The sequence below is a fragment of the Oryctolagus cuniculus genome, chromosome 10, assembly GCF_964237555.1.
Source record: "Oryctolagus cuniculus chromosome 10, mOryCun1.1, whole genome shotgun sequence".
NCBI classification, from domain to species: domain Eukaryota; kingdom Metazoa; phylum Chordata; class Mammalia; order Lagomorpha; family Leporidae; genus Oryctolagus; species Oryctolagus cuniculus.
The window spans coordinates 429,399-442,170 of NC_091441.1; the positions used below are offsets into that span (position 1 = coordinate 429,399).

The 12,772-nt window shown below is 63.7% G+C and overlaps 1 protein-coding gene across 4 annotated transcripts in view; it reads right to left on the reverse strand.

Moving 5' to 3' along the window:
* Window positions 1-1,940: 1,940 nt before the first annotated feature.
* The window catches only part of CTDP1 (CTD phosphatase subunit 1), a 45,480-nt gene continuing 34,648 nt past the window's right edge, over window positions 1,941-12,772 (reverse strand). For 3 of the 4 annotated variants that reach the window (XM_051840465.2, XM_051840464.2, XM_051840467.2), the window contains 2 exons: window positions 6,938-7,125; window positions 1,941-2,588 (listed from right to left, as the gene is read on the reverse strand). In XM_051840465.2, coding sequence (XP_051696425.2) covers window positions 2,569-2,588; window positions 6,938-7,125 — 208 coding nt within the window. In that variant the 3' untranslated portion in view covers window positions 1,941-2,568. The remainder of the gene's footprint in view (window positions 2,589-6,937; window positions 7,126-12,772) is intronic. The other variant, XM_051840466.2, reaches the window with a different exon arrangement.

Here is a 12,772-nt window from a genome sequence, read left to right on the forward strand (position 1 = left end):
GGTGCGGAGGCAGGAAGCGCAGCCTCAGCAATGGTTAGAAGCCTGCGCCCACAGGAGACCGGCTTTCCCAGCATCGGCACACGGGGACACGCAGGGTCCAGCAGGGGCACGGACGGACAAGCTGCTGAAAACCACGGAGCTGGCGCTCTGACTGTGCCGCCAGAGGGACCTGAGCTGCACACTGCACTAAGAGAAGCCGCTGAGATGGCGCCGGCCTGCGCAACGCAGGGACCCAGGACGCGGCGTGGCTGCGTGGCTGCGTGGCCTCACGGGGCCTCCAGCGCCAGTGTCGCCCGGCACAGCCTCCTTCACGCCGCTTCCCAGACGCAGCATCGTTTCTCAAAACACAAGAGGGAGGCGATTCCATCCTCCCCAGTGTCACGGAGGGAACAGATGCCCGACGCTTCCCATCTAAGCCCGCGGAGAGCGTTCTCGACTTTCACCAGCTCTCGGATCCCTTGCAGTCCCGGTGGCCCCGGAGCACGGACTGCACGGCAGCTCTGCCTGCCCCGCGCTCACCGTGGGTGCTCAGGGCTGCGCCCCTGGCTCTTCAGGCCCAGTGCCGGGGCCTCTCCAGGCAGCCCTTCGCCTCCCTGTAGTGGGCAAGAGACGCACTGGACACAGCCAGCAGCACGCCGCAGGCCAGGGCTCTCCTGCTCGGCCCCTGATGAAGTGCGTGGTCAGACTGGACTGGGTGGACCCGCTCGGGCTGCCTCGCACTCCTGCGGCTGGCTGCTCAGGTCGCCCGTGGAGACCCCTTCCATGAGGCGGATGCGGGGACGGAGGAGGCGGTCTCTCTGGGGATGGAAGGGGGGTGCTCTCTGGTTCACTCCCCAAATGGCTGCAACAGCTGAAGCTGTGCTGATCCAAAGCCAGGAGCCAGGAGCTTCTTCCAGGTCTCCCATGAGGGTGCAGGAGCCCAAGCACTTGGGCCATCTTCTGCTGCCTTCCCAGGCCACAGCAGGGAGCTGGATTGAAGTACAGCAGCCAGGACACGAGTCGGCCCCCTAAGGTTTATTTTTAAAAATTTTATTACTTTCATTTTATTCAAAAGACTGAGCCAGAGAGACAGAATAAGGGAGGGAGAGAGACCGTTTTCCATCTGTTGGTTCACTCCCCAAATGCCCACAACGGCCAGGAAAGGGCCAGGCCAAAGCCAGGAGCCAGCCACTCTATCCGGGTCTCCCACGCTGGGGACAGGGACCGCTCCCCCCCGCCCCCTCCCCCTCCCCCCATCAGCAGGAAGCTGGACCGGAAGCAGGACTCAACCAGGCACCTGCTGTGGGAGGTGGAAGTCCCGGGCACCCGCCCCTGCTGTCATTCTTGACACTTAACCACTTAGGGGCCTCGGCCTCGGGGCCAGCATCACGCATCTGCAGGGGACATCGCTGGCTGAGGCTGTCCACTCGGCATCTGCCCTGGCGAGAGGCTGCCTTCCCCTGCGGTTCACAGGGAGAATGCATGACCGCTGCTGGTGGTGGCAACACCACACCCGACTGGGCCAGCGGGCGGAGGCCGGGCCGCCCGGCACCCAGCCCCACGGCGCCTCCTGCTCCACCCCCAAGGGCACAGGAAAGTGAGCTGGTGCAGTTGTGACCCTGCAGCCTCGGGCCCCATACTTGCCTTCAACCTGGTGGTCGGCCTGCACAGGGAGTCGAAGGCCCGCGGTGCTGCTGCCCACGACGACTCAGACCACAGACCCTCCCCAGAGCCCACGGCCGAGCTGGGACCAGGCTGCAGGAGGTGGGTGCCGCTGAGCGAGGCTGTCCTCCAGCCCACCAGGTGCCTGGCCTGGTCCCTGGGACCGGAGCTGCCCGAGGTTCCTGGGTGAGGCTGCCACGTGCTCATGCCTTGCACCTGCTGTCTGGAGGGCACCCTCCCCGCATCTGGATCCGGCTGCACCTGAGCCCCGCCCACAGCTCACAGCAACGCACAGAGAGCAGTGTACGAAAAGGATTTTTATTAAATGAGAGAAAGATCTGCGTGGTGGATCCAATATGAAAAGATATACAAAACTTTACATCGGTCTCACAGGAGCACAAGGCCACCCAGGCAGGACACGTCGAGGGCAGCCTGGCTGCAGCAGGGACCCCGTAGGGGGCCGTGCCACTCAGATGGGGCCCCTGCGTCCGGCCTCTCCCCAGGGCGTCGCCGCAGACCCCGCGCGCTCCCCCAGCCGCAGGCATGCGGGGCACGAGGCCTGGCTCTGCACGGGGCCCCACCCCCGCCCCCCATCCAAGGCAGGCTCTGTGGAGCCCTGGGGCTGGGCACGGGGACACCTTCAACGCCCTCTCACTTAAAAAAGTAGATTTTCCTGTAATTTGTAGTAAAACTTCTTAAAAACACCAATTTCTGCAAAATAATGTGTTTACATGGAGCTCTGCAAAATATGTCTTTGTGAGGAAACGGACCCGAGGGGCGGGCCCTGGCGAGGACGCGCCCCGCATCACACCAGGTCGCTGAGCTCCGCCTCCAGGGCCGCGGCCATCTCGTCCGCCTCCGAGCTGCTGCCCTCCCCGTCCGCGTCGCTCGACTCCCTGCTGGAGTCGCTGGCAGTGCCGTCCTCACTCAGCTTCCTCTTGTGGCCTCTGAGGAGAAGGAGAGTGGGGTGAGGCTCGCGCCCGGCACACGGCGGGTGGCCCAGTGCGCCGAGCTGCCTGCACCCCACGTGGGCGCTGGGTCCAGTCCGGCTGCTCCACGTCCGATCCAGCACCTGCAGATGCAGCTGGGGGGCAGTGGGAGCCGTCCAAGCGCTGGGCCCCTGCCCCTGTGTGGGCGACCCGGAGGGCTCCCGGCCGTCCTGGCCCAGCCCTGCCCCTGCCCCTGTGTGGGAGGCCTGGGGGGCTCCCGGCCGTCCTGGCCCAGCCCTGCCCCTGCCCCAACGTGGGAGGCCTGGGGGGCTCCCGGCTGTCCTGGCCCAGCCCTGCCCACTGTGGCCATCTGGGGAGTGAACCAGCGGGTGGAAGATCTCGCTCTCTCTGTAACTCTGCCTTTCAGTCACACAAATCATTTTTTTTAGAAGTCAATCTAATTTCTAGTTTTTCATTGTTCACTCCACTGACAACAACAATAAACTACACGCCACTGAGCAGTCATGCACACATGCTCACACGCACACACACACGCAGCCCAGAGCAGTCACGCACGCACACACAAACGCAGCACAGAGCTGTCACACATGCACGCACACACATGCGCACACAACGCAGCCCAGAGCAGTCACGCACGCACATACACACACGCAGCCCAGAGCAGTCACGCACACACGTGCACACACACACACACGCACACACACGCAGCCCAGCCTGGTTTTCTGATGGGACAGGAGCTCTGGGAACACCCTCACTGCTGAGCGTTTTGCACACTTCTGTGTGCAAGCAGTGTGTACCGCACAGCCCTGCCAGGCTGGGTCCTGACCCCGGGGAGCGCCCACTCCTCCCCAGGGCTCTGCCCCGGCCCAGGCTGGCCACAACCAGCACTGCAACTCGGTCACGTGTTCTGCCATCAGCTGCCCTACCCTCAGGTGACAGACTGGCCCTCATCAACACTCGCTTCCAAGATGTTTGATGACGAGAAGTGTCTTTTCTACAAGTCCTTGGTCAGATCCACGAAACCCAGCCAGCCGCTTCCTAGCTGTGCAAAACGTGAGACTTACGCACGATCCCTTCCCCCCAGCCAGAGGGAGGAGGCTGCCACTCACAAGGCAGCCCTGGCGGCCAGACCCAAGGACACCGGAGTTGCCTGGAAGGGAGTCCCTTCTCACTTGCTGCCGCGTGGCCGCAATGCAGCTCCGAAACGCAGCGGCAGGAAGTGGGCAGAAGGGGGGGGGGGCACGCTCTGAGAGCCGCTGGCCTGGCCAGGTGGAAGCAGGTCCGTGTGGGGCTTGAGGACCCGAGGGGAGGAGGCACAGGTGGAGTGAGGTGAGCACAGCAGGCGGTCAGGTGGCTCTGTGTGTGCACACGCGTGTGCACCAGGAGGGGGTGCAGGACTCAGCTCTGTCCAGTGCATCAGGGAAGACTGGAACCGGGCAGCGGCCAGCAGCCACACGCTCTCCCCTGCGTCCTAGAAGCCCACGGGTGAGGCCCCTGGGAGGTGCTCAGGCCGTATGCAGAGCAGCAGTGACCCAGAGAGGACACAGACCCAGGTCCGGGGTCTCCGCAGTGACGGCCAAGTCAGAGGAACGACTCACGCTGGACACAGGGCAGCGGCGGCTCTCAGAGTGTGGCCCCCCATCCCACCGCCACAGCCTCGCGACGTCAGCCCGCCCCCCGCCCCAGCCTCGCGACGTCAGCCCACCCACCGCCACAGCCTCGTGACGTCAGCCCGCCCCCCGCCCAGCCTCGTGGCATGTGTGACGTGCAGAAAGAGCTCGGCTGACAGCGCCTCTCCTCCTGCCTGAGTTTCGGTCAGGAAAATCGTCTCGGAAGCCAGACGTGAGCTGCAAGCCCAGGGAGAGCCAGGCTGTGACGTGACCGCCAGGGCTGCCCCATGCGCGGCACCGCGTGGAATTCACCTCATGCGTTCACACAGCTGCAAGGCCATGCACAGAGCACGTAAAGCCTGGAGAGTCATTTTAAACGGCATGCAGGAGACAGTGAGAACAGGCTTCCCCTAGGAGGTCACCGCTGTGCCCCCCCCTCCCCGGGAAGAGCCCCTCCCACAGGTCCTCATGCTGGGACGGCGAGGCTTCCCCTACGAGGTCACCACTCACCACCGCCGCCCCCCGGGGAAGAGCCCTGCCCACAGGTCCTCATGCTGGGACAGCGAGGCTTCCCCTACGAGGTCACCGCCGTGCCCCCCACCCCGGGAAGAGCCCCGCCCACAAGCTCTGCTGCTCCTGCCAGCTCCTAACTAACGCGTGAGGTCCTCACTTCTCCAGCGCTGCAGGAACAGGCCCGGGAGACCTCGCCACACTTCAGTCGCCTTCTGCCAGCCACCACCGAAGCATGAGTCCACTGGAGAGAACGCGGGCCCCCGCGGCCCTGGGCATGGCCAGGACACGAGTGGTGCGCTCAGCGCCTGGGGGCCGCGTTTCGGGCTGTGCTTCCCGTCAGGGCCGTCCTTTACCCTCGGGGTTCACTCGAAGCAGCCAGTGCCCACGCAGGGCTGACCTGAGCAGCTGTGCCGGCTCCCACCTGCCCGTGCCACCCATCGGACCTGGGGCCCAGGAACTGGTCCACCGTGAGGGGAAATGTTCAGGCGATGCCGGTGGGCGCCGCTGGGCACCACTGGGCGCCCCACCTGGCCCTGCTCCTGCTCCCCTCCCTGCCAGGGGTGTGTGCTCTCGTCTAAGAGTCACCCTCCTCCAGGACACCTGTGGGCTTAGGGAACCACGTCCGCTGTGGTCAGCACCGAGCTCGCGTGCAGGGCCCAGGCCCCTCACGACGCTGAGGACAAGGGAAGGACCCCGAAGTCTCCCGAGACAGAGGCCAGCACCCACAGCACCGGACACTGCAGGAGAGCGACGTGACAGCCCCTGCCGAGGGCCACACATCCCACCAAGCGTCAGACGAGCACACACGAGGAACACGTGGTCTGCCCGCAGCCGGGGACTCAGATGGGCAAAGCGGAGGAAATGAGCAAGTGCAGATACGTAATGCATGCCCAGGGAAGCAGAAAGATGCGTAAGGAATGAACTCGCGCCGGCCTGCGCGACCCCGAGACGGCCCCGTCACACACACGCAGACCACAGCGTGGCTGCAGGGACAGGCGGCTGCGGGGCTGTTTGCCTGTCGGTGACGTCCGCGTGGCAGTGTGATCTGACAAGTGGACTCGCTCCCACCTCACTGCACGGCAGCAGGAGGGAGGTCCCAGCACAGGCGCAGTGGGAATCCACAGGCTGCCCCGGACAGACAGCTCACATCAGGGGCTAACCGTGTGCGACTTCTACTAAAACAAGGAAATCTCAATTTACTAAGATGTCTACACTAAAAAAAAAGTCAACCACGAAGTACAAAAACAAGACAAGGGGACCGGTTAGGCCTTGGGCTAGGACAGAGTTCTGAGCGACAGAGCGGGCTGCACGGCAGGCACACCGGCCTCACGACAGACGACAGGTGATAACAGAGAAGGAGGCCCAAACCACAGCACCAGCGCGGGTCTGACCAGCACCCACACGCAGATGACACCTGCGATGTGCTCTCTGAAGGGGACACAGGACGCCGAACGCTCCCCCCAGGCCTGTGAGGATCATGGTGTCCGTGTCTGAGGTTGGGGGCTCTCACCAGGGTCTCCGCAGGACACCTGGTCAGCCCAGATTCACACAGGCACAGGGGAGCTGCCCAGGTCCTGAAATCACAGAAACCCCACTGCCACGGACGCGATGTTCCGGAAGCCTGCGGCTCTCGTCCCAACCACCACCCGAGTGTGCACAGGTTTCTCGGCCCATCCGGGTGGCGATGACACAAGACACGTGGTGTACCAGGCCCCTCAGGGCAGCTGGCGGGCGAACGGGAGGAAGAGCTGTGTTCACTCCGGTGCAAAGAAGTTTGAACTCTGCACGTCTTCATCCTCACGCACTTATTATTACCATGTTTTAGTATCTGAGAAGTGGACAGAGAAGAGAGGGAGGGACAGCGAGTGTGCAGGTAGCAGAGGGAGGTCTCCCACCCGCTGGTTCACTCCCCAAATTCCTCCAACAGCCAGGGCTGGGCCAGGCCAAACCCAGGAGCCTGAAATGCGATCCAGGTCTCCATGCAGGTGGCAGGGGCCCAGTCACCTGAGCCATCGGCTACTGCTTCCAGGACACCCTGGCAGGAAGCTGGAGCAGGGCGCAGGCTGCGACTCATACGCAGGTGGTTTAACCGCGAGAAACGCTCACGCCCACGGGAACTCTGTGAGGCCCTCGCACGAGACCCTGGCTTCTGGCAGGACGGCAGTGGCCGTGCCTGTGACCGGGGCGTGTGTGCACCGCGGGCCCCTTGGCCGCCATCCTCACCTGGGCCCCCGGACGCTGGCCCCAGTCCTCTCACTGCACGCAGACGGCCCGAGCGGCTGCTCCCCGCGGGCCCCCCAGGCCTCTGGCTTTGAGGGCGGGGGCCGCCCCTCCTGCTCCTCCTCCTGGCCGTCGGCCTTCTTCTTCTCACTGTCGCTGTCGTCACTGCCTTCTCCGAGGATGTCGTCCACCTGAAAAACGCCGGGGCTCGGTCAGCGGCCGACAGAGGGACCGGCACGACTCCGTGCGCTCCGGCCCTCCCCCGGGGGACAGCCAGGCCCTCGTCAGGCAGACTCCGGCTCCTCGTTATTCACCACCTCGGGAGCTCGGGCACGGCCGTGGCAGCTCCGCTCTGCACGCAAACACTGGGCTCTGAGGCTGAGCAGCTTGCAGCAGGCAGAGGAAGGATGCACAGCACAGGCAGAGCTGAGCTCCTGCGGTGCGACCGACGGCAGGGATACTCCCAGCACGCTGGTGGGACTGACGGTGAGCAGACAGTGCTCTCTGCAGCAGGACCCCAGGTCTTCCCAGTCCTGGACTTGAGGCAGATGCAGCCACCACCAAGGCCGCTCACCTAGGAAAGGAGCCCTCCTGGGGGCTCCCAGGCCGAGGGAGTGGCTGTCGAGAGGCAGCAGAGCAGGATGTGGCCCTGCAGCCGCAGCAGCGTGGGGGGGCGGGGTCACCTTCCACGCCCTGACAGCTGGCCCAAGGGCGCGCCCATCCTCCTGCAGTCTGGGGGAGCGGGGGTGGGGGGGATTCTGGCGCTAACTCTGCCCTGTCACACATGTTCAGCTCCGTGAAAACGTCTGGTTGGGGACAGAAGGCTTTCCGAAGAGCAGTGGCGGGCAAAGAACCGCTCACTTTGTTCAGACGACACTAAGGAAATTTTTAAATCTTAAAATTTCAAAGCAAATGTGTACAGAGAAAAACTTCAATAACTCTGAATTAAGTCCTGAAGTCTCTCCCAAGGGGAAGCACAGGCCCTGTGGAAACCAATGCTGCTGCCAGCCACTGTGGGACCCACAAGAGGGAGGGGGGCAGGAGAGCAAGGCAGGGGCCGCCTGGACCCGGGAGCAGAGCAGCCAGGAGGGGAGATGGCGCTGCGCCCAGAGCCCAGACAGCAGGTCTCTGGCTTCTGCATCCTCCTCTGCACACAAACACCTTAGAAGCTGCGAGGGGAGGAGCTTCCTCTTGGCCAAGGGGTGGCTGTGGTCACACTGGGGCAGACGGCACAATGGGCCATCTTCAAGGACCACGTTTCCACTCCACCTGAGAGGTTCCTGGACCCAAATCCCCTCGGCTGCAGGAACACAGGTGCAAGTGGGGACAGGAGGTACAGAGCTGTGCGGCCTCATGCTCTGTCCCGCTTCCAACAGGGGCATGGTAGCGCCCTACACAGCCCTGTTCTGGCCGCCCGGAGCGGGCCTGTCCTGTGAGTGTGGCCTCAGGGACTAAGTCTGCAAGGACCAGGGCCCCTGAGCTCACAGAAGAGAGGCAGGTGCGACTGAGCACAGCCTGAGACCCGAGCAGGGACTCGCTCTCTGTGCAGATTCCTCACCACAGTGACCACGAGGCGGCAAGTGGGGGCTGGGGCAGGCGCTGTGGAACCGCCAGCTAAGCCACTGCCTACGATGCCAGTGCCACGAGCACTGGTTCAGGTCCCGGTTGTTCTACTTCCAATCCAACTCCCTCCTAGTGCTCCTGGGAAAGCAGCAGAAGATGGTCCAAGTGCTTGGGCCCTGCACCCATGTGGGAGATCCGGAAGGAGCTCCTGATCCTGCCCTCCACCTGGCCCAGGCCCGGGCATTGCGGCCATTTGGGGAGTGAACCAGCGGACGGAAGGTCTGTCTATGTGTCTCCAATTCTGCCTTTCAAACACATAAATAAGTGGTTTAAAAAAGGGAGAAAGAAATCAAACGGGGGTTGTTTCCAGCCATCAACTACGCGGCGGTTTGTCACACAGCCCAGACAATGAACACGCGACTAGGACGCACTGCCGAGGAGTGACGGTGGCCAAGAAGAGCAGAGCATTCCCAAGGCCACGACGAGCTCCCAGGACGCGGAAAACCACCACCCGGAGGCGGACAGCCGGCCGCAGGGCTGCCCCGGCGAGCGGCCTGCACTCGGAGGCCAGCCCTGCTCCCTGACACAGCACAGCACGGGCTCACGCTGCAGAAAGCAAACCGAACCTCAGCACCTGCTCTGAAAGCACAGGGGCCTCTGGGCCAGGCCACGCCCACAGCCCACACACATCGCCCACGCCTGAGACTGCGGCCAGCAAGCAAACGACACGCTGAAGAAAACCCAGCAATTCTGTTAGCAGCCTCAGCTCTAACACACGCATACGTGGACTCTGCTGGTGGCTGCCGCAGCCACGAGGCCATGGCTGTCGCCATCACTCTCTGCTGATCAGAAATGCGAAGAGGCCACAGAACAGGGCAGCCTCGTGGACCAAACTGGTGCAAAGTAACAGCTTCACGCGGTCAGGCTGGTGGCTCCTCCCATCTGTCTGAAGTGTCCTGGTGGGCAGGACAGCGCTTAGCCTTGCAGTCAGGAGGCCCGTGTCCCACACTCAGGCGGGAGACCTGGACTGTTCCCAGCCCCTGCCACTGCGGGCACCTGGGGAGAGAACCAGACGGCAGGAGCTGTCCCTGTCCCTGGCAGAGCAGACTTCATGGGACACAACCAAACTCACAGCCAGCCACCCTCGAGCGCGCCGTGTCCCCTCCTCTGCAGCGCCTGACACCAAGCTCCCACCTGTCTTCAAGGCCCTACCCAAACGCGTCCCCACCACAGGGCCTGCCCGAGTGCACCAGAAACCTAAGGAGGGCAGAGGGCACGACCGCCCCGCGCTCCAGGGCGCAGCCCGGGGGCAGCTCCTGAAACGTCACTGCTCTGGAAGGTGCTTCGGCAGGACCCCCTGGAGGAACTCGTGCCGAAGACTCTGGACCAGAAAGGACTCTGCTGGAAGTGGGAACAAGCGTCCGTCCCGAGGACAGAGGGAGGAGGTGGCCGGCAGCTGCAGCTCCCGCTCTGGTGGGCCACAGCCATTGCAGGCTGGTCTCCCGTTCTCGCCCTGACGTGGCCAGGCCACGCAGGAGCAGCAGGCACACAGGGGCTGGGGGCACCAGTGCACCTGCCCCAGCAGCAGCCTCCAGGACCCCACGGGACCGCACACCCAGCAGCTGCGCACACTCCTCCCATGTGAACTCTACAAAGACAGCGTCTGTGAAGGATGGAGCAGCTACGGGCGTGAGATCCCAGAGCCTGCAGCTTTCTCTGTAGGACGCCAGACGTGCCCCGTGGCCTGGTGGGCACACGGGAGCTGGCCCGGGCAGTGCCATGTGTGGGGTGGGCGTGTCTCACTGCCTTTCAGGGGCAATGGTCTCTGCTTGGAGCGCTTGTGGCTCTGAATCCTTCCATGTCACAAAAGCCGTGGGGACGACTGTCCATGCTGCTCCAGACAGCAGGACCAGCCCTGCGGCATGACCAAGGCGCTGCCCTTCGGCCCAGGCACACTCCCCCCACTTTCCTCAGTAACTTCTGAGTTCCCGTAAAAGTAAAACTGAATTTCACTGAGTCCAACTTCACGATTCGCACAGCCGGTAAGTGTGCTCTACAGAATGCAGTCTGGGGCGATCCCCGAGACAGCCACCAGCCACATCAGGCCGGAGAGCTGAGACACGCAGGGCTGGCCACAGGGCCACGGGGCTGGGGTCACAGAGCGGGGGTGCAGCCGCCACCAGGGATGTTCAAGTCCCAGGTGCCCCACTTCCCATCCAACTCCGGCTAACGCACCTGGGAAGGCAGTGGAAGATGGCCAAGTGCTTGGGCCCTTGGTTTTGGCCTGGCCCAGCCCTGGCTGTTATGGCAAGTGAGCCAGCAGATGGAAGATCTCTCGCTCTCTTTCAAGTAAATTAAATACATCTTAAAACAAAATGGCTTACGTCCATGATGTTCAAAGGGAACCCATAACCATTTCTGAACAGTCACTTCTGGTCACGTGTGATCATCTACGGAAATCGCCAGGAGTGAGGACAGAGCCTCTATGGGGGGCGGGGGGAGCGCAGGGCGGGTGTCCTGCTGGCCCCTGCTCACCACAGCCCGACGACCCGTGGGTCCTCACCCGTGTAACGTCGTTTCTGCCCAAAGACCCCACCCTCCACAGTGTGAGTCAGCAGCAGCAGCAGCAGCCTCACGCCTGCACGGAGCTCGCTGGACGCACGCGCCTTCTCCATGCCCAGTGCCTTCACCAGCACGGCCACGGAGAAGCACAAATGTGGCAAGCGTGGAACTAAACACGGAGAACACGCAGAGGACACGTGAACAAAAGTGGAGGTCAGGCTGGACAGGACTTCAGGCCATCACTTTGTCCACAGGCAGGGACTCACATGTCACATCTGGGATCGATCCCAAATGCATTCCGGTGAGCAAGCCACTCCCACCAGAACCTGTGAATGAGAAGGCACCACCCCTCCAACACTAGCTCCAGGGCGAGCACAGGTGCGTCCTGACTCCAAAGACACGTACACAAACATCTGCCCAGTGGGTCCCGCCCACACCTCACCTACGGGCCACGCCCACGGCTGGCCACAGCTCACCTCACCTCACCTGCAGGCCACGCCCACTGCTGGCCTCAACTCACCTCACTTCACCTGCAGGCCACGCCCACTGCTGGCCTCAACTCACCTCACTTCACCTGCAGGCCACGCCCACGGCCAGCCTCACCTCACCTGTGGGCCATGCCCACGGCCACCACAGCTCAGCTCACCTGCACTGATGAATGACCTCATGCTGAGCAGGCGAGGCCACTCTAGCCCTGGCACGCCAGCCCCACAGCAGTGAGCCCACCGTGCCAGGTGGTGCACGCCAGCCCCACAGCAGTGAGCCCACCGCGCCAGGTGGTGCACGCCAGCCCCACAGCAGTGAGCCCACCGCGCCAGGTGGTGCACGCCAGCCCCACAGCAGTGAGCCCACCGCGCCAGGTGGTGCACGCCAGCCCCACAGCAGTGAGCCCACCGCGCCAGGTGGTGCACGCCAGCCCCACAGCAGTGAGCCCACCGCGCCAGGTGGTGCACGCCAGCCCTACAGCACGTGGCCGCCAGGGCTTCCCAGCTCTGCTTTAGAGGGGAGTGAGGAAAGCGATGCGGCCACAGCAGCCCTCCTGTGCCCCAGGAGAGACCTGCCCAGCGCACAGGCGCTCCTGAGTGGGAGCTGTGCTCTCAGAGCTCCATCTGGTTTCCAAATCAACGTCACAAGAAGAAAGGGGCCCGGCCGTGCTGGGAAAAGGGACGGCAGCAGCCCTCCTGTGTAGCTGGGCTCTCACAGAGGGGAGGCCCGCACTGGCTGCACAAGGGGCCCTCCCGGGCCTCAGGCCAGCCACGGGCGCCCGAGTCAGCAGGGCAGTGCCCCACGGGGCGTCCTTGCTCCTCCAGGGCTCCCTCTAGTGTCTGGGGAGTTCATGCTTAAGAACTCAAGACAACAGCAACCCAGGTGGAGGCCCTGGAGACCACCACAGGCCCTACTGGTACCTACTGTGTGCAATGCCCCTGCATGGGTTAAAGCTGGACTTCCGGTAGGACTGGCAGCCCTCAGCGCCAGCTCTGCCAGTCTCCCTGAGCTCCTGCTGGAGGCTGGGAGGCACTGTGACCTGGCCCCGGCCATGCTACTGTGGCGAGCACCCTGGGAGGGAGGCAGGGTCTGTGCTGTCCTGCCTGGTGCCAGCGGAAGTGCTCCCCACACCTCCAGCAGAGGACGGGCCCAGGCTGGCAAGCGGCCCTGGGCCTCAGCATGGAGCGTCTGCACTGGGACTAGCTGTGCCCGCACCATCCTGCAGCT